Below are 24,623 nucleotides of genomic sequence, written 5' to 3'. Positions count from 1 at the left end.
AAAAAAATTAACAATGACTGTGCCATTTCAATGTCAAAAGGCATGAAATAGTAAGAGACAGGACCTGCCGTGATTGCAAATGGCATGAATCTACGTGAGGGACATTTGGAGGAATGGGGTACGGTCGGTTTTTCCCCCCAATGGAAACAAGGGCGAGGAGCAGTGTTCCCTCTAAGCTGAGTTGAGTCAGTGTGAGCTAGCTCGCAGTTTTTTAGCCACCGGCTCACACATTTTTGTCTCGACTCAGGACGGAGGGCTCCAGAGCAAGCTAATTTATGTAGCAGCCCAATAGCTGGCTCACAACTTTAATGCTCGCAACGTTGAATTTTTGCTCACAAGACTCTGCAGCTTAGAGAGAACATTGGTGAGGAGTTCTATTTCTGGATTGTTTACAATTCTGGATAGAACCTCACTTTCTCACTAATGTTTCCTACAAGGCTTGCCATTTCAGCTGCAAGACAAAAGGCCGTTTCTTGGCTTGGATCTTCTCCCCACCTTAATGAAGAGGATAAAAACCTCACAACCTTTTTTGGGCAACTAACTTTCACAGTCACGCCCGTGATCTTCCAAAGGCACTGATTAAACATTGGCTAAAACCAGCCGGCATCACTTGGCCTTAAGTCCAAAGCTGCCCACGGGCCTGTAGCTTATCAACCGGGCATTTCTGCAACTCCAGGAAAACGAGCCAAACCAAGAGAGTTGGGGCCTGGTTTAGTCAAGCAACAGAATGAGGGGGGTAGAAGCTTGTGGTGGTAGAATGGACTGCACCACTTCATACTTTGACTGTTTCTTCTGTATACACAACTTCCTGCAACCAGGAAGCTCGCACAACTGAGGGGGGGGGGAGCTGCTCCCTCTGATGATTTTCTAGTTGCTGAAAGCTTTCACCAGAGGGAACATGCCGACGTGTAAACCTCCTCCCTGCAGTCATTCTACCACTTCAGCATCCTGAGACCTCATTCTGCTACAGCTGCAGACCAGACTTCAGAGGTTTCGGTGGGCTGCCTGACAGAGCTCAAAGTGAGCAGGTCGGCGTTCAAGATACAGATTAAAGACCTGGATTTTGCCTCTTTGCTCCTGGATTTAAAGATATTGCATCACTTACCGCTTTCTGTGTCCTTTGGGCTCCTCTCGTCATCAGACATTCCCTCTCAGTTGAGGGAACAAAAGCATTATTGCTCCAAAACACCCACCTAGGAGAAAACGGAGTTGCTTCCACCCACCCTCCACCCCAGCAGCCGCAGCTATGGTTCAACAGCCAGCTGCCCCTCCCTTCAAGATTCTGGACCAGGCAATGCAAGAATACATTCGTCTACCAGAAAACCCCACTGAGCTGCAATGAAGGAGGGGAAGATGGAAACATAGATCCATGGCTAGGGTGGAAAAGGAGAGGAATTCAGTTAAGCAGTTAAACAATTCTGTGTTGATTTTTCCCAGCAATGGGGGACAGACTCTAATCGATGATTCCTATGTTCAGATGGATGTAAATATCTGCCACGAGTTGACAACTGCTCCATGACAACCCATTTTTCAGGTCTCGTTGGAAGCCATTTGTGCATAAATGCAGAAAAAGAAATCTTCCTGCACCAGAACGGAGGAGGTGGAGAAATCAGAAGAGAACAGCCATGGCATTCTTGGCTCTATTATAACCTTTTTGTTTTACTGATTTTGTACTGTCATTTTACATGACATCGATTTTGCCAGTCACCTGGAGCACATCCAATGGAAAAGCAGGCTACAGATTTAGTAAATTAAACAAAATAAGCCATAGGGGGCATTGGGTGAGAATTCTGCGAGGAAGGGGAGCGAGCCAGCAAGACGCGAGCACAAGTTCGGGCATGGGAAAGAACTTGGTGCAACCCAAAAGCAAGAGGAGGGGAAGGAAATAAAAAATGCCGGAAGCAGAAGCTTATGAGCATTGAGAAACTCTGCAGTTATGCCAATAAAGGTTATTGGAATTGGAGAAACTCTGCATTGTGGTTCTTTAGTTATTAAATGTAGTCATTATCTGATCTGCTTATTGATTATTCACTTCCTTTTATAAACTGTTTAAGGGGACACCAGGAGCACTGATTTATTAACTTACTAAAATACCAGCTGGAATTTTTATTACGTAAAGCTGTGTGAAAGCTGGGAATCTGTACAAGGATAGAAAAAGTACTGCTGGTTACAGAATGCAGCCTAGTTGGTTACAGAACGCAACCTGTGTAGGGTTTTTTTTTTTAAGTTCCTAGTCCTTATGATTGCAAAGAGTTGTCTGAAAGTACTGTGGATAATCCCTGATGAAATCTCAAAAAAAGGAAGGAAGGAAGGAAGGAAGGAAGGAAGGAAGGAGAAGGAAGGAAGGAAGGAAGGAAGGAAGGAAGGAAACAGAGAGAAAGAGAGAGAGAGAGAGAAGGAAGGAAGGAAGGAAGGAAGGAAGGAAGGAAGGAAGGAAGGAAGGAAGGCAAAAAGAGGGAGCGGGGAAGGATTTTCAGCAGTCAGAGGTATGCACAGTCCTTCAGGGACAGTCATTCCTGGATTACGACACTTTAAATTGTGGGGAAACTCCCTGCATGAAGAAAACAAGCACAGCAGGCAGAAGATGGGGGGGCACCAGTGAACTCAATAGTACCTCAGCCTTCTCTAGGTTAGCAGAGTAAGTCATGCAAATTAGTCAAGACTGCAAAATAAAGAGCAGAAAATGCTAAATTTCCTTAATTTGAACATGATGCAGGATTCTGGGATTCCTGGTGCACACACTGCCCTGGCTGACTGAATGATCGTGCAGTCCTATGCCAGTGAATCTTTCCAACTTCATGCAGGATGGAACTGAAAGAATCTACCCATACTCTGGAGAACTCCGAGGTGTTAGCCATGTGCCTAATTGCTCCTCCACTCTGGAACGTCAAGCGTTAAATAATCTACCTGGGCCTCCTTCAGCTCTTCGCTCAGGTCCTCCTCCTCTCTCAGCTTAGCCTACCTCAAAGGATCAGCAGTGAGGGCCAAGCAAAGGAGGCATTTCAAAAGCAGCACTCAGCCGGCATCCTTTACCTAACAGATCTGCTCCTTCGTCCACATCTCCGATGGCTTCGGAGCCCACCTCAGTAAGCTCGGTGTACAGCGAATCCGTGTTGATGCCAAACGCTTTGTTGACGATACCTTGAGTTGGGCTGTTGTGCGAGGAAGGAAAAAAACAGAAACAAAGACATGCAGTGACTGGCCACACTTCCTGCTTCTCAATGCATCATCATTGCATGCCATTTGTGGAAGACCCAGGGACCTGGGGAGGGTCTGGAGCAGTGTTCCCTCTAAGATGAGTTAGTGTGAGCTAGCTCACAGTTTTTTAGCCTCTGGCTCACACATTTTTGACTTTGCTCAGGAAGGAGGGCTCCAGAGCAAGCTAGTTGATGCAGTAGCTAAACTGCTTGCTCACAATGTTAATGCCAGTGGCTCCCAAGGTAGAATTTTGGCTCACAAGGCTCCGCAGCTTAGAGGGAGCATTGGTCTGGAGTCAGAGGCAGAACATGTGCTTGGCAAACAGAAGGCCACCTTTGGCTCAAGACTTTGGAGAACTGCAGACAATCAGAGCAGGCAATACTGGGCTAGGTGGTCAAAGGGTCTGACTTGGTATAAGGTAGCTTCATAGACATATACATTTACTTGGAAACTGGCAGATGAGAGGGGGGAAATGGAGCATCTAAGATCAGGCAGGGGAACGGCTAACCATTTCCATCTCAGTGCAGAAACAGCAACCATCAGGGGTTTGTTAGATACATTTAAGAACATAAGAGAACATAAGAACATAAGAGAAGCCAATGTTGGATCAGGCCAATGGCTCATCCAGTCCAGCACTCTGTCACACAGTGGCCAAAAATACCAGGTAGGACAAAAAAGAGAAAAGGGGAAAAAACTGAACCTAAAACCTAGAATTCAGAACCTAAAAAGGTTAGTCAAGAATAGAAGAGGGCCAACTCTAAAAATCTAATTATGAAACATACAAAAATATACATGTATTTATTCAACACAAATTAAATTAACAAATAAGGGCCCATTCATACCTCATATACAAATATAAAAACATACAAAGGCTAATGAAATAGACCTAAAAGGGAAAAGGGAAAGGTTCCCTTGCTCGAAAGCCAGTCGAATCCGACTCTAGGGTTGCGGTGCTCATATCCGTTTCAACGCTGAAGAGCCAGCGCTGTCCGAAGATGTTCCCGTGGTCATGTGGCCGGCATGACTAAACACCAAGGCGCACGAAACGCTGTTCCCTTCCCACCGAAGGGGTACCTATTTATCTACTTGCAATTTCTTGCTTTCTAACTGCTAGGTTGGCAGGAGCTGGAACTAGAGACGGGAGCTCACTCCGTCATGCGGCACACTCGGGTCTTGAACTGCTGAACTACCGACCTTCCACAGCCTGCAGTGACTGCCTGACAAGAGGCAATGCACATAACAATTTAAAACAAACAAAACATGTACCTATTTCCCGTCCGCTCCAGCCTGGGATCCTGACACATGTCCAACTCAGGAGTGGAGTCGATGTCTTGAAAATCTGACCCCTCATCACTACTTCCCATTCCTACCAGACGAAACGAGAGAAAAACAAGAAGCTGAGGAAGGCCGATGAAGCTGGGGACCCAAGAAGGGTGGCGTACACTTCTCTGCTTATTGAGGAGATGGGTGATGCAGTTCTCACTGCAGAAGATCACAGATTATAGTCCTTTTCACACAAGGTCCTACAGAGTTTAAATGAGAATGAGCAGGGGTCATTTCCTGCAGGAGCGCACAGGAACGGAGCTCCGGCAGTAAAGAGCCCAGGGGGCGAGCACATGCAAGAAGCCCCGCCCCCTGCTCCCAGCAGCCCTCAGTCAGAGCAAGAAGCAGCCAGGTAACTTGCAGTGGGTGTTGCCTTCTGACACACTTCCGGTGATGTTGGGGTGTGTGGCATATGCAAATAAGTTATGCTGATGAGTTATGCTAATGAGCTCCTGCACCTCTTTTTCTACTAAATGACCCCTGAGAATGAGCCATTTGTTTGCCAGGCAGAACCTCTATCAAGTTGCTTCCCAAACAAAGAAACAGCACACACTATGTCCTTGAGCACAGAATGGAAATCTCGTTTATGAAGATTGCCGTCCACCCCATATAAGTCCATCACACACCTTCAAGTAAGGGCAGCGCTGTGGCTCAGTGGCAGAACATCTGCTTGGTATGCAGAAGGTCCCTGGTTCTATCCCAACCATCTGCTACAGCATCAGGTAGCAGGTGAAGAGAAATACCTCCACCAGAAAGCTGCTGCTGGTTATATCAGAAAATACATACCTTGACAGTCCAGTGGTCTGACTTCACCTAAAGTGCGTTGTACACATATCAGGCATGGAATTTGTCACTGCAACAATCTTATGTATCACAGCAGTATTTAGAATTTTCTCGGTCAAAATCACCACCTTTGGTTTTTATCTCATCTCTCCCACATAATGGCTGCATACATTTGTCATTTGTTGTTGTTCAGTCGCACAGTTGAGTCCAACTCTTCGCGACCCCATGGACCAGATCACGCCAGGCCTTCCTGTCTTCCGCCGTCCTCTGAAGTTGGCTCAATTTCATGTTTGTTGCATCTATGACACAGTCTAACCATCTCATCCTTTGCTGTTCCCGTCTTCTTTGACCTTCAATCTTTCCCAGCATCAGGGTCTTCTCCAGGGAGTGCTCCCTTCTCATTGGGTGGCCAAAGTATTTGAGCTTCAGTTTCATTATTTCATTATCTTCCAGGGAACCGTCAGGGTTGATTTCTTTTAGGATTGACTGATTTGATCTTCTTGCAGTCCAAGGGACTCTCAAGAGTCTTCTCCAGCACCATAGTTCAAAAGAATCTATTCTTCGGCGCTCGGCCTTCCTTATAGTCCAACTCTCGCAGCCATACATGACTACTACATTTGTCGTAACAAGTTGTAATTAAACGGGTATCTTGCAATAACACAGCTTCTTTGCTATAGTCCGCTCAAACCTTGGCACGTGAATACAGCAAACAAGCTGCACTCGTGCTCAATCTGAGATCAATCACAGCTTGCCACAATGTCTGAATGCGGCCAAGATGACCATAAGTCATCCCTCCACGTGCCTTGTCTGTTCTGAGGGAGATGGCCTACCCTAAAGCAGTGTTGCCAGTTTGAGTCTCCCTCCCTAAGGAATGGTGCTTCACCCCATCTTTGATGGCATTCCGTAGGAGGCTTAAGGCAGGCTTTTGTGGCTGTATTACAGGGTGTGACAGATCTGTGAGGTTTTTTACTGACGCTAGCTTTAACTGATGCTAAGTTCTTAAGCGTGTTGATGTCATATTGCTGACTGTTGTTCTGTCTTCAGCAGCAGGGTCTCAGGCCAGCTATGGGATCCTCAGGAGTAGGGGTCAGCACAATAGTTGGGACGTGCAAAGTTCCCTCTAAGCTGAGTTGGTGTGAGCTAGCTCACGGTTTTTTAGCCTCCAGCTCACACATTTTTGTCTTAGCTCAGGAAGGATGGGTTCCAGAGCAAACTAATTTATGCAGTAGCCAAATCGCTCGCTCACAACTTTAACGCCAGCAGCTCACAAAGTAGAGTTTCTGCTCACAAGACTCCAGAGCTTAGAGGGAGCATTGGTGGGGAGTCTAGGTCTGGCCTTCAAAGAGCCACAGAAGTCAAGGTCATAGTCTGGGTCTTGTGTTCACCCTGAAACCAAGGCACTAGCAATGTGAACTGGCTGAACTAACAAGGCTCTCTTGCTTAGGTCTGAGCTTTAAATACCCTGCAGAGAAAGAAGCTCCACTTGTTTCTGGGCTTGTTGGAATCTTGGTCCTGCAGAGCACTACATGTAGACTGAGGGTGGCCACCAAGTCCACTGCTTCATCACTGTCGAGCACCTGCTGTCTCTGTCACTCTCACCAGGCGGATGGAGAACTGGGGAGAGAGCTGGTGGTGCTGGATCCGGCCCTACGACTCAAGGGGCTGGCTATTCCAGAGCCTGGCATGTTGGCAGGACTGTTTGGAGCGAAGGCACGGGACCATGCCCTCAAACTGAAGCACTGGACTCCAAGGGTGCATTCAGATGGGGCATTTGCAACGGTATAGGTGCCGGTTGCAATCGGTGAACTTACCGGCGGTCACACGTAGAACATCTGCCTTCCGTCCCTAACCGTTGCAAAGCCCTTTAAACCGTTGTACTCTGCCACTAGGTCCCCAAGTGGTGGTATCCTGAGTGCAACGGTTGTAATCGGTTTACCCCCGTCTGACCGCTCTCCGCCAGTGTCTAGCGACTTCCGTTCGGAAGCCCAAGGCTTCCGATTTTCGCCCGCCATTTTTTTTTTAGGTTGCCAAAATGCGCTTGGGCAAAGCTTTGCCCCAGCGTTTGTTTTTTTAAAAAAGAAAAGGCCCTTAGTTTAACTTTCCGGAGGAGTCCGGGACTTCAGGGAGGCCAGTTTGGGCTTTAAACTTTAAAGGTAAGTCCTTACCTTTAAACTTTAAATGTAATACGGGGTGTTTTGAGCATGCGCAAAGATCGCCATTCTGTGGATGGCTGGCTATGCGCATGCTCAAACTGAGTTTTTAAAAAAACAAAAACGCCGACGCCCACAGCATGTGAACGGGCATACACCTATGGGCTCTGCTGTGAGGGAGGTAAGTGTGATCGCGTTTCAGCCGGCATAAACTGCACCAGTTCCAACCGGTACAGTTTATGCCAGCTGAAACGCCCCGTCTGAATGCACCCCAAAGGCTCTGGGGGATTGTCCAAGGTCGCCAGGTGTTCCCTGAGCCCCCCAGGAGGGTCCCTGGCTCATCCTGGTTATTTTCAGGTGAGGAGTCCATTCCTGGGCCTGCGGAGGTCACGACCCTTGTATGGAGTTCAGCTGTAACGGAAGATGGGCCATGTCTTTTGTTGCGCCCTGCCCAGAGGGTTCACTTTACAGATGGAAGAGCAGGATATAAATTATTTTAGGAAACAAAAGCCATATAAAATACATTTTTTTTAAAAAAAGTGAAAACAATTTTCAAAATGTGTACACGCCGCTAATACAACCATGCTTAGCTCGACCTCCACAATAGCCAGAAGCAGGAGTCATTTCGTAGAAAAAGAGGTGCAGGAGCTCATTAGCATAACTCATGGGCATAACTTATTTGCATAGGCCACACCCCCTGACATCACGGGAAGTGTGTCAGAAGGCAACCCCCACCGCCCAGGCTCCACTGGACTCTTTTGGATTGCTAGCTATTGGGGGGGGGGGGAACGTGCAGCTCTATCCTTGCAGAGGAGGGAGAGCTTGTACCTGAATAAAACTTGGTCTTAAAGGTGCCACTGGACTGTTTTGGACCGGGGGGCGGGGGGTGCTCTGCAACTTACCTGGCTGCAGGGTGCTCTGCAACTTACCTGGCTGCTTCTTGCTCTGACTGAGGGCTGCTGGGAGCAGGGGGTGGGGCTTGTTGCATGTGCCCGCCCCCTGGGCTCTTTACTGCCGGAGCTCCGCTCCTGTGCGCTCCTGCAGGAAATGACCCCTGGCCCAGAAGAGCTTTAGCTATAAGGGAGGAGGGTTTTCTTCGAATTGTTAAGACCAAGTCCAATGACAGGGAGCAGGATGAGGCCCACCGCCAGTCAGGAAGCAGCCCAAGGCCTAGCCAGTGCCTACAGCTAGCCATACCTATGCACACATTCCTCATCTCCTGGGTGACCTGGACCTCCATATTCCGACTGTTCCGCTTCTCCCGAGACCGTTTGTTGTTCTTGGCTGTGATGCTGTAATCGTTCATGGGCTGGAGGCTCTCATTCAAGGGGGTGACGGCAGCGGAGGGAACGGATGAGGTGGGCGTGTTGGATTTTGTCCCGGTGGTGCTCGGCGTTGCAGCGGCAGAGGACTGTCCAGATTCAGACATTTGCTCAGTTGGGCACTGTTAACCCGGCATGGATTGGAGCACAGGGGGGAAGAAAAGGGGGGAAAGGTGTCAGTATGTATTAGCTGATTCCCCCATTGGTGGCTGCCTTGTAGCATTATAGGATGCGAGTGCTACTCACTAAGAAGCCCACCATGGCAACGATCAATGAGCAGCTTGCACAGCCAGTTGTGACGCAATGCTTCCGATTGTCATCTAAACTTAGAAGCGCCAGGCCCAATTCCCACAAAGCAGGCTGGGTGCCCTCTTAACCCACTAGCCTCACCGACCCCCCCCCCACAGGTCTGTTGTAAGGGATAAACTAAACTAGAACTCTAAAATGGCCCATTACTCTGAAGTGCGCGTGTGTACAACACTCACATACATATAAAAAGCATATTGCTTCAGATCTAAGAGACTCCCATGTCCCTTCAGGCTATTCTTCTTTGAAAGAAGAAGAGGTGGGATGGATCAGACCACTAAAACAGCTCAGGGACAAGCCACGCAGCTGCAGCCTAGCCGGTGACCACGGCAGACATGAGCTCACCCACTGCCTCCTCCTACGCTGCCAAGCACCATCCAGGCTAGACTTGCGCTCAGGCAGCAGCCCATCCGGAGACTTCCTGGCAAGTTAAACTGGGTTCAGAACCTAAAAAGGTTAGTCAAGAATAGAAGAGGGCCAAGTCTAAAAATCTAATTATGAAACATACAAAAATATACATGTATTTATTAAACACAAATTAAAATAACAAATAAGGGCCCATTCATACCTCATATACAAATATAAAAATACAAAGGCTGATGAAATAGACCTAACGCGTTTCGGCCTTCACAGGCCTTCCTCAGAGGTCTAATGCAAATAGAACATATTGGCTAATATGTAAAAATATATACAATCAAGCATATACAAAATATGAAATAAAGACCAGAAAACCATTGTTCCAAAGTTAAACCACTGGGCAAAAATACAAATGAAACCTCCAGTGCAATCACATGTCCAGTAGTACTTCTCTCTGGTCAACTATATATTCTCCTGAGATTGTATAGCCAAATGTTCCCAATGAAATATTCTTTAGTTTATTTAGTTGGCTCCGCCCCAAGTGTAGTTAGGTCTTTTTTATTCTCTGGGCTATGCCTGGGTTCTATATGTTTACTGATTGTGACTATGTACTTGTCATATTTTATGCCAATTTTATGTACCTATTTTACCCCTTTTGCATTCTCTTTTGGTCAAGACTTCGGTCATATAGACCCGTAATAAAATTGAATTGAAATATTCTTTAAGTTAAAAGCAGTGTTGCTCAAAGAAGTGTTGGACCTATACTACTGGACATATACATTGTATATATTTTTTACATATTAGCCAATATGTTCTATTTGCATTAGACCTCTGAGGAAGGCCTGTGAAGGCCGAAACGCGTTAGGTCTATCTCATCAGCCTTTGTATTTTTATATTTGTATATGAGGTATGAATGGGCCCTTATTTGTTATTTTAATTTGTGTTGAATAAATACATGTATATTTTTGTATGTTTCATAATTAGATTTTTAGAGTTGGCCCTCTTCTATTCTTGACTAACCTTTTTAGGTTCTGAATTCTAGGTTTTAGGTTCAGGTTTTTTCCCCCCCCTTTCCCTTTTTTGTGCTTAAGTTAAACTGGGTCCCAGTAACCTGGGAGAATGGTGGGCCAATCCGTCCCCATTCCCGCAGACCTCAAAGCATTATCCTGTTATAGATATCTATAAAACCACAGAGTCGGAAGGGACGGAGCCACTCTACCCGCACATGACCAAGACGGCTCTGTAGAGTTGCCAGGCCAGGGTTGGAAAATACCTGGAGACTTTGGGGGTGGAGCCAGGAGAGGGCGGGGTCTGGGGAGGGGAGGGGCCTCAGCATGGTACTATGCCGTAGAGTCCACCCTTCAAAGCAGCCATTTTCTCCAGGGGAACTGATCTCTGTCAGCTGGAGATCAGTTGTAAAAGCGGGAGATCTCCAGGCCCCACCTGGAGGCTGGCAACCCTATGGCTCTGTGGCCCCAAAGGGTTTATGCTTCAGCTAGGAGTTGCTCAGGACAGATTCACAGGGACGAAGGAGCCACAAGGATCCAGTCCAAGTCCCAGCAATGACTTGCAAGGGGACCTCGAAACACAAAACCAGAAAACGGCACCGTTAAAACAGGCATGCGTTTTGATAAAGCAAGCTCTCAAGTTTAATTCCCTGTAGTGCCTTTCATAATAGGACATTCCCTGCACGGTAACCAAGGAAACAGCTGGGAGATGTGCAAACCGATCGCCTCTGAAGTGGGGCAGACCAATGGCAGCAGAATTCTAGGCATGCAAAGCCAACACCGTCCCTTACCTCTCATTCTGCACAAGTGATGGGAGAAGGCCCTAACATTAGCTCTGTTTCCTTGCACGGACTGGGAATAAAAAATGGCCTTGGAAGAGCCCCTCCTCTAGCCAGCTGCATGGGGCTCAGCCAGACCAGGCCCCGCCTTCTCAGATGGGCCCCAACTTCCCCACACTGCATGGGGCTCAGTCAGGTGCCACCGTTCCCACCATCAGACTGGCTCAGCAGGCGATTGGCCCGCAAAGAAAATTCCCAGTAGCCGTTAATAGCCAATCTGCTCCTCAGTTCTGCATTCCCTACCCATACCTCCATCCATCCATCCACCACCATCCAATTTCTCCTCTGGAACAATGGTTGGACCAGAGCTAGCCAACTTCCTGCTTCAAATACAGGGTCAATCTCTAGGGGAAAAGGTATCACACTTTTCCAGGGACGCTTCGGAAACAGCGGCACCCGTGTGAACCATTTATTTTGTATGTATGATCAGAATCCAAACCTCCCCCCCCCCAATTTCATCAACTGACGGCTCAGTTCACACAAAACAGGGCTCCCCGGTTGAGTCCGGAGTCCTTACCTTGTGTCAGATGTAACACAGTCAGATGTGATTTGAAAGTTCTCCACAACCCCTACATGTGCAGTACCCACTTCAGATCAGAATTGTGATGCATATGTAGAAGCCTTCCCCTGTACAGCCTAAGACTGTCCGGGGAGGGGACGGGACAATATTTCAGGAAACCCACATGTTCCCTGGGACACACATTTCCCCAACAGGCAAAATACTGGGAACTGTTTCAGGTTGGGAAAATGGCCCAGAGAAAAGCTGTGGAGAAAAGCTCCACAGGAGCCAGTCCTGATCTGAATCAGGTACTGCACAAACAGAAACTGAGGAGAATCCATCACTTATATCTGACTGTGTTACGTGTGTCACAGATCTGACCTTCATACTCCATAATGAGTGAATAAACCCTAACTCTCAACCAGTGTTCCCTCTAAGCTGAGTTAGTGTGAGCTAGCTCAGAGTTTTTTAGCCTCCGGCTCACACATTTTTGTCTTAGCTCAAGAAGGATGGCTCCAGAGCAAACCAATTCATGCAGTAGCCAAATCGCTGGCTCACAACTTTCATGCCGGTCGCTCACAAAGTAGAATTTTTGCTCACAAGACTCCACAGCTTAGAGGGAACATTGCTCTCAACTTCTGCATAGATAGTTTAAGGAATAGCTCTCATTACAATGGTGGCAATGATGAGACTGATACCGGTACAGGCTTCTGTTCTTGTACAATCCCAACTATGATTTCACAGCTCTAAAAAAAAAAAATAACAGCATAGCAGAATGACAAATTAAAATTGTGACAAGATGGCTGCTCAACCCTTTGCAATCATACCTTTCTGAAAGGCAAAGGATGCTCTGCTTGAATGAGAAACTAGATTTGGAGTCGTGTATGTTGATCTGACCCAGTGAATACACAGGGACTCTCCTCTGACTAAGCAATGACAAAACAATCTTTGGTATAATGGCCCTTCCTCTACATACATGCACTGGATGCCTTAATCCAGTTCTGCAGTTGCACTAAAAGCTGTCTTAAAATACAGTGGGGCAGAGATTGGTTTGCACACCACCGAGAAGGATATTGCTTTGTTTGCACCCTACTGCTTGGAGGAGCAAGGCGTATTAGGAGCAAATTTAAGGCATCCTATTTGTTTCCCGGGCTCCTGGGAACCTAACTCTGGAGATACTTGGGGGCAGTAGCATTCCAAAGGGTGTGTAATTGATTAATGGTTTCAGACTAATTGGAATTAAGGTGCCCACCAACACAGAAGGCCACCAACTACAGTTGTGTAGGAGTCAGAGGTCGGCCCCATCTCTTCCCTGTAGGTCATTTCGGGGATGGGTAAGTGTACACCCAGAGTTATTGAATAATTCAAACTGATTACTCAGCCTCAGAGGAGATTGCCTGTTGAATCTCTGCATGAGTCAGTGCTCTGGGCTTCCTTCCTTCCTAGTAATTAGCAACTTGTACATAAACACAGTGGCTAAGTTTTACTCAAACATACTCTATAGTAACCTTTTTGTTTTGCAGTACAGAGGTGGAGCATGCCTCACAGACACTGCATGTGATAAGTTACATCAGAATCCACAGTACTCTACAACACGGAGTTCTCCAGCTCACATCACAAGTGACAGATTTCCTACACCCAAATTACTTCTGTTTTAGAAAGTGCATGGGTCCCACATGTAGGCAGCAATTCTGCATGCTTATGCTACTGACAGGAGGTCAACCAAGGCCTCCTACTCAACACACACGCACAGAGCGATTTACAGCGACTTCAATCTACACATGGGAACTGCACTTTTTCCTACATAAAAGTCACTTCTATGAAAAGATTGACATGTGAAGCAGCCCTTGTATGAAACCTATGTTTGGGCTGAAGATATTTTACTTCATCATCTTCCTGTGGTAGAGTGAGAGTGCAACTTCCCACCAGGTACATTCGCCCTGCCTCTAAGGTCACAAGATATCCACCTGCAGGTGTAACGTTTGAAGTATGCAGACAAATGTGCTTCAGCTTGACTAGGATAACAGAAGAAGAAGAAGAAGAAGAAGAAGAAGAAGAAGAAGAAGAAGAAGAAGAAGAGGAAGAGGAAGAGGAAGAGGAAGAGGAGGAGGAGGAGGAGGAGGAGGAGGAGGTGGAGGACTGTGGAAGAGGAAGAGGAAGAGGAAGAGGAAGAGGAGGAGGAGGAGGTGGAGGAGGAGGAGGAAGGAGGAGGAGGAGGAGGAGGAGGAGGAGATTGGATTTATACCCCGCCCTTCTCTTGGAGTCTCAGAGCGGCTTACAAACTCCTCTCCCTTCCCCTCCCCACAACAGACACCCTGTGAGGTGGGTGGGGCTGAGAGAGCTCTGACACAAACTGCTCTTTTTCAAGGACAGCTGTGCCAGAGCTTGTGACTGACCCAAGGTCACATCAGCAGGTGCAAGTGGAGGAGTGGGGAATCAAACCCGGTTCTCCCAGATTAGAGTCCGCACACTTCACCACTACACCAGACTGGCTCAAACTGAATATCTGGGATTTCAACCTTTCTCATTCTTGTCCCACCCTTCCTCTCAGGTTGAGAGCAACTGGCCCAACCAAGCGTCTTGGCAGAGTAAAGATCTGAACCCAGGTCTCCAAAACTGTAGGCCAGCATTAACTACTATACCACATTGGCTTTCTGTAACTCTGTAAGCAGGTGAAGACTTCTTTTGTTTTGTTTAGAGATCCCTTTCTGCCCAATGTATTAGTTGTTGCCTTCATGTTTTTGTACATATTTTAGCTCTGGTTTTAACTGTTTAGATCCTGCTATTTTTTTGATCTGACACGGGCAGCTTTGACTCTTGAAAACTGGCTTGAATCGTGCTCTGTTTTTTCATGTTTTTTTAAGATGTGATTTCATTATGCACGTTTTCATTTGTTAGCTGCCTTGATGAGGGCAGAAAGGCAAGTTATACATTTTGCAAAATAAATAAAATAGCCCAAACAGAATGTACCACACTAACTGGGCCTTGATGTGTTGGGTTTACGACCTTTTGGCCCCTATTCAAACATCATGGCCAGTGTTCTTGCAAGCAGGGCAACCTTGCCTGGAGGCCAGGACAGGAAGGTTCGATTGCACTCTCCTGCTGGGTGCAGGAAGAAAACTGAACAAAGTATCATCTCCCTGGACTTAACAGAAAAGGAGAGAAAATAAAGAGAGAACCCCTCAAAGCCAGGGTTTAGCTCAGCAAAGCATCCGTGCAGAAACAGGTATAAAGCTGCAAAGGGTTCCGGACACACAGAGCTCTCCTTATGAAGACGCTATTAACACAGAGGCGGGCAGCCCTCCTCGCAGGACGGTGTATAAAACCTTGTAGCTGGAGTGGGACTGCAGCTGGCCGAGGTCAGTCAGGTGCCAGTGGTCCACTGCGGGGGCGATCTTGGCCCCCACCTGCCCACGTACCATGCCATCTGTGAGGGGGATGTTCAGCGAATTGGGACGGCTCCTATGAGAGGGAGACAGACAGACAGACAGAAGAGAGGAGGGGAAGCGTCAGAGAAACCAGCCAACATTGGAAATATAGACACCAACAAAACAAACCTTTGCAGTTATAGTGGAAGCAGCTTAATTACTTTCCCACTCAAACATGCTCCAAATGTCCTGGCTCTTGTGGAACAAATCTAGGGCTGAAATCATCCAGACCTAGAATGGCACAGGGGTCTCTTGCAAAGAACATTTTGCAGGATTTGTCACACCCTGAACACTCCCTGTTTGAACTGCTGCCTTCGGGTAGAAGATATAGGACAATCAAAACAAGGACAGACAGATTAAAAAACAGTTTTTATTCGAGAGCTATTATTGCTTTAAATGCTGTACGAATTGGAATTTGGGTGACGTTGGTGGTTTAAGTTGCAATGTGAACCCTAATGGTTGTGTGAGTGTATATGAGTATGCTTGTAGATCACCGAATGATTGCACCTTAATTTCGTTGTACTATGTACAATGACAATAAAGTAATGCCCTGCAATTCGCAGGAAGCACAGAATCGCTCTTCAGTGCTACCATCCTACGATGAGGTTTCTATGTACTTTGGAGACAACGCTGCTGTTCCAGGAAACCAGTTTATGCAGATTGCACAGCTCTCTTTGTACAACTGTACTGCTGTTTTATAGGAGCTACGGTGGCTCAAGTGGTTAAGACGCTGAACTGCAGGCTGTGGAAGGTCGGTAGTTCGGCAGTTCGAGACCCGAGTGTGCCACATGACGGAGTGAGCTCCCCGTCTCTGGCCCCAGCTCCTGCCAACCTAGCAGATCGAAAGCAACAAATTGCAAGTAGATAAATAGGGACCGCTTCGGTGGGAAGGGAACAGCGTTCCATGCGCCTTGGTGTTTAGTCGTGCCGGCCACATGACCACGGAAACGTCTTCGGACAGCGCTGGCTCTTCGGCTTTGAAACGGAGATGAGCACCGCAACCCTAGAGTCGGACTCGACTGGCTTTCGAGCAAGGGAACCTTTACCTTTAACTGCTGTTTTATACGGACAGTTGATTTACAAGGATGGATGCTTTACTTATTGTGATTTTATGTATTTTTCCTGGAAACAACCTTCGATATATATTTCGCTAGGCTGTCCCAAATTCTCAGCTCTAAGAGATGAACTGATCCCCCCTCTATTTAATCAGGACCTCTTCTCTCCAGAAGCAAAGTCATCCTGGCTACTTAGAGACAAAAGACAAGCAAACTACCCTGCATGTGGCAAAATTTCTAGCCGCTGTTGTCCCATGATAACTTTTGCAGTAGCAGCCTTTACATTCTTCCATGTTTTCCTGTGCGAAGGAGGTTTATTGTGGGACGAGGTTTTGCTGTTTATGACTCCAGTTGCAAAAGCAGTAAAGATAATAAATAAATAAATTGGATCTATATTTGGAGAGGCAGCCCACAAATACTTCCAGACATACAGAAACTTTCCATTAAAATATATATCTCTAGTCCTCAGAGATGTGAAAATATGCTTGGAGAAACCTCTAAAGCTACAGAGCGGTGACTGTACAGAGCTTTCAGTGGCTGGGTCTCCAGTGCCTTCCCCAGATCTTTGCCCTGGGACTAATGTAAAGGTAAAGGTTTCCTTGCTCGAAAGCCAGTCTAATCCGACTCTAGGGTTGCGGTGCTCATCTCCGTTTCCAAGCCGAAGAGCCAGCGCTGTCCGAAGACATTTCCGTGGTCATGTGGCCGGCATGACTAAACACCAAGGGGCACGGAACGCTGTTCCCTTCCCACCAAAGTGGTACCTATTTATCTACTTGTAATTTCTTGCATTCAAACTGCTAGGTTGGCAGGAGCTGGGGCCAGAGATGGGAGCTCACTCCGTCATGCGGCACACTCGGGTCTCGAACTGCTGAACTACCAACCTTCCACAGCCTGCAGTTCAGCGTCTTAACCACTTGAGCCACCGCAGCCCTGGGACTGGCACAATCCAAATACATTGTGTCATTTATTCTGCAAGTTCTACACAATTCACTGCAAAATTTCAGCTTCTCAGAGTGCGGAATGCAGACTGCACTCATGCATAACTTGTAAACCATTTTTGTGGGGAACGTCCCAACTGTTACTAAGGGGTATGAATCTGTATCGGATAGGCAACATGCAGTTGTCTTACAGGAAGAGTTGTTCAGCAATGGAATCAGATGCCGAGGGAGGTGGCGAGCCCCCCCCTCACTGGCAGTCTTCAGGCAGCGGCTGGACAAACACTTGTCAGGATGACTTTAGGCTGACCCTGCATCGAGCAGGGGGTTGGACTAGATGCCCTCTATGGCGCAATGCTATGATGCTGTGGACTGGAACTCACCACTGCCCACCACCTATACAATACCAATCAGACTGCCCCCCTCTCTGAGCCACACATAAAACATCAGGGCATAAAAGCAGACAAGGCACATTTCTTGTGTTTGTTTATGATATATGCACACGATGTCAGCTAGCTGCCATTTCTGTGTCGTCTCCCCTTCCCTGTTCCCGCTTGCTTGCAGCTCGGCAGCTTGCCGTAACTGTGGGAACTAGACGCCGTTATCAGTCTGGCCTTGTGAAGTAGGGAGGGCTTGGGGTCCACATTTGGTGTGAATTTTTCTGCTCTCAGGAAACCCTGCGACTCTCCCGCTCATTATGTAATCTCCCGCCGAGAGTCTTCCCGCCCGTGCGCTCGAAGTTCATTTGCTTCGCTAATGGCCTTGCCCAGCTATATGTATGGGGATGTTCCCGCCTTCTAATTATTCCTAATAATAATCCTGTGGACATGGTACCAGTCTCGTACACTAATAAAGCATAATGCTTCTTAGGAAATGTGTGCGAAGAGTGACTTGTTGTGGAACCTGACTCATGTAGGCATTCAGCAAGACCCTTGTACTTGACGTCTGGTTGGATTCCTACTGGCTTGCTACTGGTAGGTTTTTCTTCCCAGGGCATGGTGAGACGTATAAAACAAACCTCTTCTCCTGGCTGTCAGATGGCTATTAGTGTCTATTAGTGTCAGATGGCTATCAGTGGCTATTAGCCACAAGGTATAGATAGGGACTCTGGGGCAAGTGATGCTCTGTCTTCTTGGTGCTTGGGGGGGGGGTCAACAGTGGGAGGGCTTCTAATGTCCTGGCCCCACTGGTGGACCTCCTGATGGCACCTGGTATTTCTGGCCACTGTGTGATACAGAGTGTTGGACTGGATGGGCCTTTGGCCTGATCCAACATTGGCATCTCTTATGTTCTTATGGCAGTGGAAGAGGGAGAAAGAGGGGCCTACAGTCCCCCGTTTCCTCCAAGATTTGTAGACTTGAGCCCCTTTAAGAATGACCGGGCATCCAGAAGGCGTTACTTTCAAGTTTAAGGATAAAAAAGAAAAGATTGACTCTGTTCTGAAAGCCCAAGAATTTCTAAGGGTTCAGCTGGGAAGACCAGAGGACGGGGGGAAAAGAAGAGGACAGCAAGTCTAGTGGCGAGCTGGACTCGGGTTCTTCCGGAGAGGACTCTCTGACGGAGCAAGGGGCAGCTGCCCCAAAAAGTCCTTATAAGCTGCGGAAGAGACGAGGAAAAGAGAAGTAAAGGCCGAAAGACTCTGAATGGTGCCTTTGAGAACTGTGAATGGGGATGGCTGGGGGGGGGTACTGTTCTTAGACGGTTAAGTTTTAAGAGTTAACGAAAAGGGAAAAGTACTTAAATGTCTGACTCAGTTTATATTGATCTAAATGAAGTGAAGACTTGATGTAATGAAGCTAAGTGAGGATCTCCTCTCTTGGGTTTTTAGTCAGTAGTGGGTTTCTATACTTTCTCCCGTATATGTAGTCCCCCTTCCCTTTTTCTGTGATAGTTTTTGTAGTTTGAAAAATAAAAAATCCCCTCCGGGCAGACTTCAAAGACCCCTCCGGCGACTTGGTGCCATCCAGCACCCTACTGAAAGGGGGGGGGCGCGTCTGCTTCCTCCTGCAGCTGTCTTCTCAGAAGCCGGGGGGGGGGTGTCTGTTCCATTACTCTGTATCCATCCTGAGACCCAGTGCGGTGCAAGAATCAGAGCACTGAATACTGGTGACATCAGGCCTCAGGACCCCACTTGGCTATGAAGCCCCCTAGCCGGCTAGGAGGGCAAGGAGGGCGGAGTGTGGGAGAGACCACAATCCACAGACCTGGCCGCTTTCAGAGAAAGGCTCGGACAGATCGTAAAAAGTGCAACGATAAGCCGACCCCGTCCTACAGACAAGATGCAAAATGGTTCCTAGCACAGCCTCCTATCGGGGCTGCAGCTTTGGCCGAGCAGGGCAGGAGGCCTTTAGAACTGCACCGTCATCTTCTCCCCGCAGCAAAACGTTCAGAGCAACATGGAAACCTGCAGCCTCGCTGCATTCGGCTCTCCTGAGCGGGTGGTGCTGCAGTGACGCCTCCGAGACTCTGCCTGCTGTTCCGCCCCCCCGGCAGCAGAGCTCATTGCTTCCGTGCGTTTCTCGAGGGAGCCGGCTGAGAGACAGCCTGAGACCCCGCATGAGACCCGTGCCTGAGACCCCGCATGAGACCCGTGCAATGGCACTTGAGCCCCCAGAGACCCAAACAGAAGAAGCAACCCAGGACTGCTGCGCTGCTCAGGGGGCTCTGGAGATGAGAAGCCGGGGGGTGGCAGCGGGAGCCCGGAAGAACACAATTTAATTTCCTTGCGGGTGGGGACAGGGGCCCCCAAACAGCTAGCGGTGCCCGGTAGAGTCTGAACAGCTTTGTCGGTGTGCCTAATGGAAGAATTAGTGCTTTAGAAATTATAGGTAGTAGCATCAGGGCACCCAGGGGTCATTTGGTAGAAAAAGAGGTGCAGGAGTGTATTAGCATAACTCATTAGCATAACTTATTTGCATATGCCACACCCCCTGACATCACCAGAAGTGTGTCAGAAGGCAACACCCACCACTCAGGCACCACTGGACTCTTTTGGATTGCTAGCTATTGCGGGGTGTGTGTGCAGATCTGTCCTCACAGAGGAGAGAGAGCTTGTACCTGAATAAAACTTGGTCTTAAAGGTGCCATTGGACTGTTTTGGACAGGGGGGCCCGGGGGGGGGCCCTCTGCAACTTACCTGGCTGCTTCTTGCTCTGACTGAGGGCTGCTGGGAGCAGGGTGCGGGGCTTGTTGCATGTGCCCACCCCCTGGGCTCTTTACGGCCGGAGCTCCGCTCCTGTGCGCTCCTGCAGGAAATGACCCCTGAGGGCACCTGATGGCACTGATATCCAAGACAACTGGGACCCTGCCCTGAGCACGAGGTGAGAACGAGGATACGGAGTCCTGAATGGAGTATGCCATTTCAAACTTCAAACTGGGGGGGGGGGCAGTCCAGTTTTAAATGATTCTCCACATTTATTTTTAAAAAATACAAAGAAAATGTCTGTGTAGATAGGACATTGGAACTCAGAGCTACAGCAGAATGAAACAGCCATATTCTGAGGTGGCAGAATGGACTTTGGTGCCTTTGGACGGCAGGTGGCAGAGCACATTTTTTTAATGCTCCGTTACGTGAAAACTCCATTGCAGGTAGAAAGTACTTGCATGGGCTCAAACCTCTCTCTTTCTCCGCTGTGGTTACATTTTTACTTGCAGGGAATTTTCCAATAATGATGAACTTTCCAAAGTAGCATCCCCCCCTCCTCTCGCCATCTGAAGTGGTACAGTCTACTCTACCACCTTAGGACTGTACCACTGCATTCTAGTGCATGCTGAACAGGTCCTTGTTGAGAATGTAGATTTTGACCCCATGTTCCTTTCTTCCCTTCTTGCTACACCCACCCAATGGCAATCTGGCCCCTGTCTAAATTTAAGCCCCTCTAGGTTAAAGTTGTTCATCAGTTTTTCCATTGGCATTTTTAGGGAATGCAATTTATTGTGGTACTGTTTTACTGGTGATTTCCAAGCTGCCTTGGATTCCATGTTGGGAGAAAGGCAGCAAAGACATTCATTTAAATAAAACAATAACATTGACAAAATCTGTCACCTGTGTAAATCCAGCCTCTTTTAGAAAATGAGAGGGGATTCAGATCCAGCATGGCCACTGGTTGTAAATTTATTTCCTGCGACCTGAATATCCTTTTCTTTAACCCCAGCTGTACAGAAGATGCTTGTGGCTAAAGCCAGGCTAATTCAAACATTCCAACATCACTGGATTTAACCCCAACACTGATGTCCTCTTCAGGACCTGGGACCCAGAAGCCTTCCAAAAGTTTCCTGGCGCACACCGCACCTTGGGGGGGGACATCCACATTTCGACTGACCCCCTCCTTTCCATATCAGCTTGCACATTTGAGTTGACTCTCATTTTCCACATTTGAGCTGACCCTCACTTTCCACATCCGTTCCCACATTTGACCTCGCCCTCATTTTCTCTACCCCCCTACCCAATACATAAATATAAATTACACACAGCCCCCCCAAAAGCCAGATAGTAGGAATTACCTTTTCCTCCATGACTGACGATGACTGAAGTGACAAACAGAACGCAGCCAACACAAGAGAGGCAACGGCACGAGAAGCAAGACAAGAGAACAACCATTAGAGTGCAGAGGGCATGCAAGCGCACTGACGCATGTTATGTGCTCACACAAATGCTTGCTCGAACAAGGATGGAGATGTTCTACACCCAGCCTCACAAAACATGCAGCTTTCCGGAGGGCACGGCACACGCACAAACACTCCGTGATGGACGATGAACAGACAGAGTCAGGTTGGTGCCCATGCCATATGGAAGTATATTGGCACAGGACATTTGTGAGAGACTGAAGGTGCTGGTCCAATGGGTCCAACCCTACAAAAGCACAGTGAGTGCTGGCCTCCACCCCCCCTGGGTGGGAGGAAGAGGCAGTCCTGGGTCACCAGCCATGTCGGTCAACAGAAAGTTCTCCTGCTCCATCTTGGACCTTCTGCCTGCCCCAGAGGTCTCTTCTGCTTTAGCTCTGAAGTCAGCCTGAACACATTCCATCACTGCACCATAATGAAGTGCATGAACCCAGGCCCGCACGGGACGTGGCCGTCAGCCACAAGAGTTAAGTGCCGAAAGACACAGATCTGGCCCAAGCGTGAAGAAATGGGTGGGAAATCAGGCACAAGACGAAGCCGACCTGGGGAGAAATCGACTAACCCCTCCACTGGGTGCTGGTAGGGATTGTCCCCACCCCTAGTATCTGTGGCCATAGGTTAGGGGTAATTGATTAACTGTAGCCACTCAGAGACCCCTTGGGGGGTTCGAGCGGGGTAGTAAGTTGAAATAAATAAATAAAATAAATAAAGTCACCCAGGACGTGATTTAGCAAGTTTTTCGTTAAGAGGACAAAACACTGCATTGACTTTAACTTACTGAAGTTGCTTTCACATGTTACAGAAACATCGACAGTTCCGTCTCCGGAAAGAACTCGCTGCATGTTTTAAAAGGCAATGATCAGGCATGGAGGCGGCCAATTCAGATCATGACTGCGGTGCGAGGGGGAGGGAGGTTAAGCCTTCCCGCCATGCTGCTTGACCGACTGAGAATGTTTATTTGGGTAAAGCCGTACGGGTACCCATCCATCCCACCAACAGGCAGATCATGGTTCCCTAGTGCCATTTTAGCCAGAGAAAACGGTGGAGGGGGAGGCTTAGCCGCCCTCCCAGTGCAAAAAGTGAGTTCAGCCCCACTGCACTGATGAGTTACGTAACACTGACTGTTCCAGACACAGAACCCCCAACAGCCGATCTGGTTCAGCCCTGAGGTCAAAGGGACTAAACCAGAGGAAGGGGCCACAGAAGATAAGCTAAAGTCTCATCCAGCCACTCTTCCTCCTTTCTATACAACCATGAGAGATCCAGGCTTGAAAACACACCAGTCTGCGTTAGAGATGTGAAGGCCCGGAAAAAACCCGGGAAAACCCCATTTTTTCCCCGTTTTTTTCCTGAAGCCTTTTTGTTTTTTTCCAAAAAATTGAAAAAAGAAAAGAAAAGGGAAAAAAATGATTACGGAACATTCCATTTTAACATGATGAATAAAATATTTTAAGAGAAGGTGTTCAAATATTTTCCAAATCATGTAGATCTAATTTCTGTGCACTGAGGACAAGCAAGTCCTAGGTTACAAACTGAACTCTCCAATCCAAGAACAAGATGCATTTCTTCCTTTAGGGGGTGCGATTGTCAGAAGAGAATTAAAAAGTTTCAGTTTTGTTTTTGCATGTGGGTGGGTATTCTGTTTGTGATAATTGTTTGGATACACTATATTTTTAATATGCTAGTTGTGATAATTTCATGCCAAGTAAAAATGTCCATAGTCATATTTTATGTTCCTAAAGTAACAGAATGACTTTCGATCTAGAAAAGTCAAAAGAAATGCTAATGTAGCCTTTTTTTCAATTTTTCCGAAAATGTCCGTTTCCCCCAGGAAAAAACTGGGGGGAAAACGGGTTTTTTTCTGAGCTTCAAAATTTCCGGAAATTTTACATCTCTACTGCATCCATCGTCTCCAGTTTAGCCTTGACACTTAATTCAGTGCCCTAAGAATTCCAGCTTTCCTTCATAAAATACAAACAAGCTTCAAGCCTGCAGAATGAAGGTCTGAAGCCAGAGAAAGGGTGGCAGGGAGGGGGCTTCAGGGAATAAGGGCTTCACTGCCCTATACAGCTCTCTGGCCTCCTGTTCCCCCACCCATTTCCCCAGCAGAATTGACAAAGCAGAGCAAGCAAAACCAATGATCGTTTCCTAAATAGGCATAAACCCGTAGTGGCTGTGCAGAATTTTGGTTTTTTTAAAAAAAGTAAATGTTCTTAAAAGAGTGTGGGATATAGTCAGATCTGACTAGGAAGCGTCATTTGCGCCCTCTCTTTGCTGAGGCTTCTCCCTGTCCACACACACAGGAAAAGGCACCCTCTTCATTCAGCAGGAGGTTCCCCAAGGTGTCCGTGAGGCGGCCTGCATTAGCGGGTGGCCGTGTTTCATGAAAAGCTTCACCTGCAAATCCCTGTGTATCCAAACTCCGTTAAAGGCACAAGAGCATGCCAAGCTGGTATTATCCCGCCAAGCTGTCAACCCACCTTTGGTTGGGGGTCCTTTCTACAGGACACCCCACAGGGGCAAGTTGCCCACACCCGATGCTTAAGCTTTCAGTCCCCTCTTACCTCCAGTCACTGAAAAACCCGTTTGGGATAAAAACTGGGGGGGGGGGTGATCAGATCCCTACAAGTACCACAAGGATGTTTCCACCAACCTTTTAGGTTGGTTCACACAGTCTGCTTCCCCTCAGCCACCTGAATGCCTGCCACTGCTGCATGGACAGGACAACACATCCATAGATCACCAAGCCAAAGCTGCACGTGTATCAGGGAATCCAGCTATCTGAAAAAGCCACTCTC

The 24,623-nt window shown here is 47.7% G+C and overlaps 1 protein-coding gene across 1 annotated transcript in view; it reads right to left on the bottom strand.

Moving 5' to 3' along the window:
* MAPK8IP3 (mitogen-activated protein kinase 8 interacting protein 3) overlaps positions 1 to 24,623 on the bottom strand; it is a 102,297-nt gene that overhangs the window by 56,754 nt on the left and 20,920 nt on the right. The window contains exons 5-10 of the mRNA XM_015428132.1: positions 21,706 to 21,729; positions 20,570 to 20,575; positions 15,111 to 15,246; positions 8,652 to 8,898; positions 4,465 to 4,564; positions 3,034 to 3,152 (exon numbers count right to left, since the gene is read on the bottom strand). Coding sequence (XP_015283618.1) covers positions 3,034 to 3,152; positions 4,465 to 4,564; positions 8,652 to 8,898; positions 15,111 to 15,246; positions 20,570 to 20,575; positions 21,706 to 21,729 — 632 coding nt within the window. The remainder of the gene's footprint in view (positions 1 to 3,033; positions 3,153 to 4,464; positions 4,565 to 8,651; positions 8,899 to 15,110; positions 15,247 to 20,569; positions 20,576 to 21,705; positions 21,730 to 24,623) is intronic.

Source organism: Gekko japonicus, unplaced genomic scaffold, assembly GCF_001447785.1.
Source record: "Gekko japonicus isolate JY-2015 unplaced genomic scaffold, Gekko_japonicus_V1.1 scaffold1343, whole genome shotgun sequence".
Classification (NCBI taxonomy): Eukaryota; Metazoa; Chordata; class Lepidosauria; order Squamata; family Gekkonidae; genus Gekko; species Gekko japonicus.
Note: the sequence above shows the minus strand (reverse complement) of the source record. Positions and strands in the feature narration are given on the sequence as shown.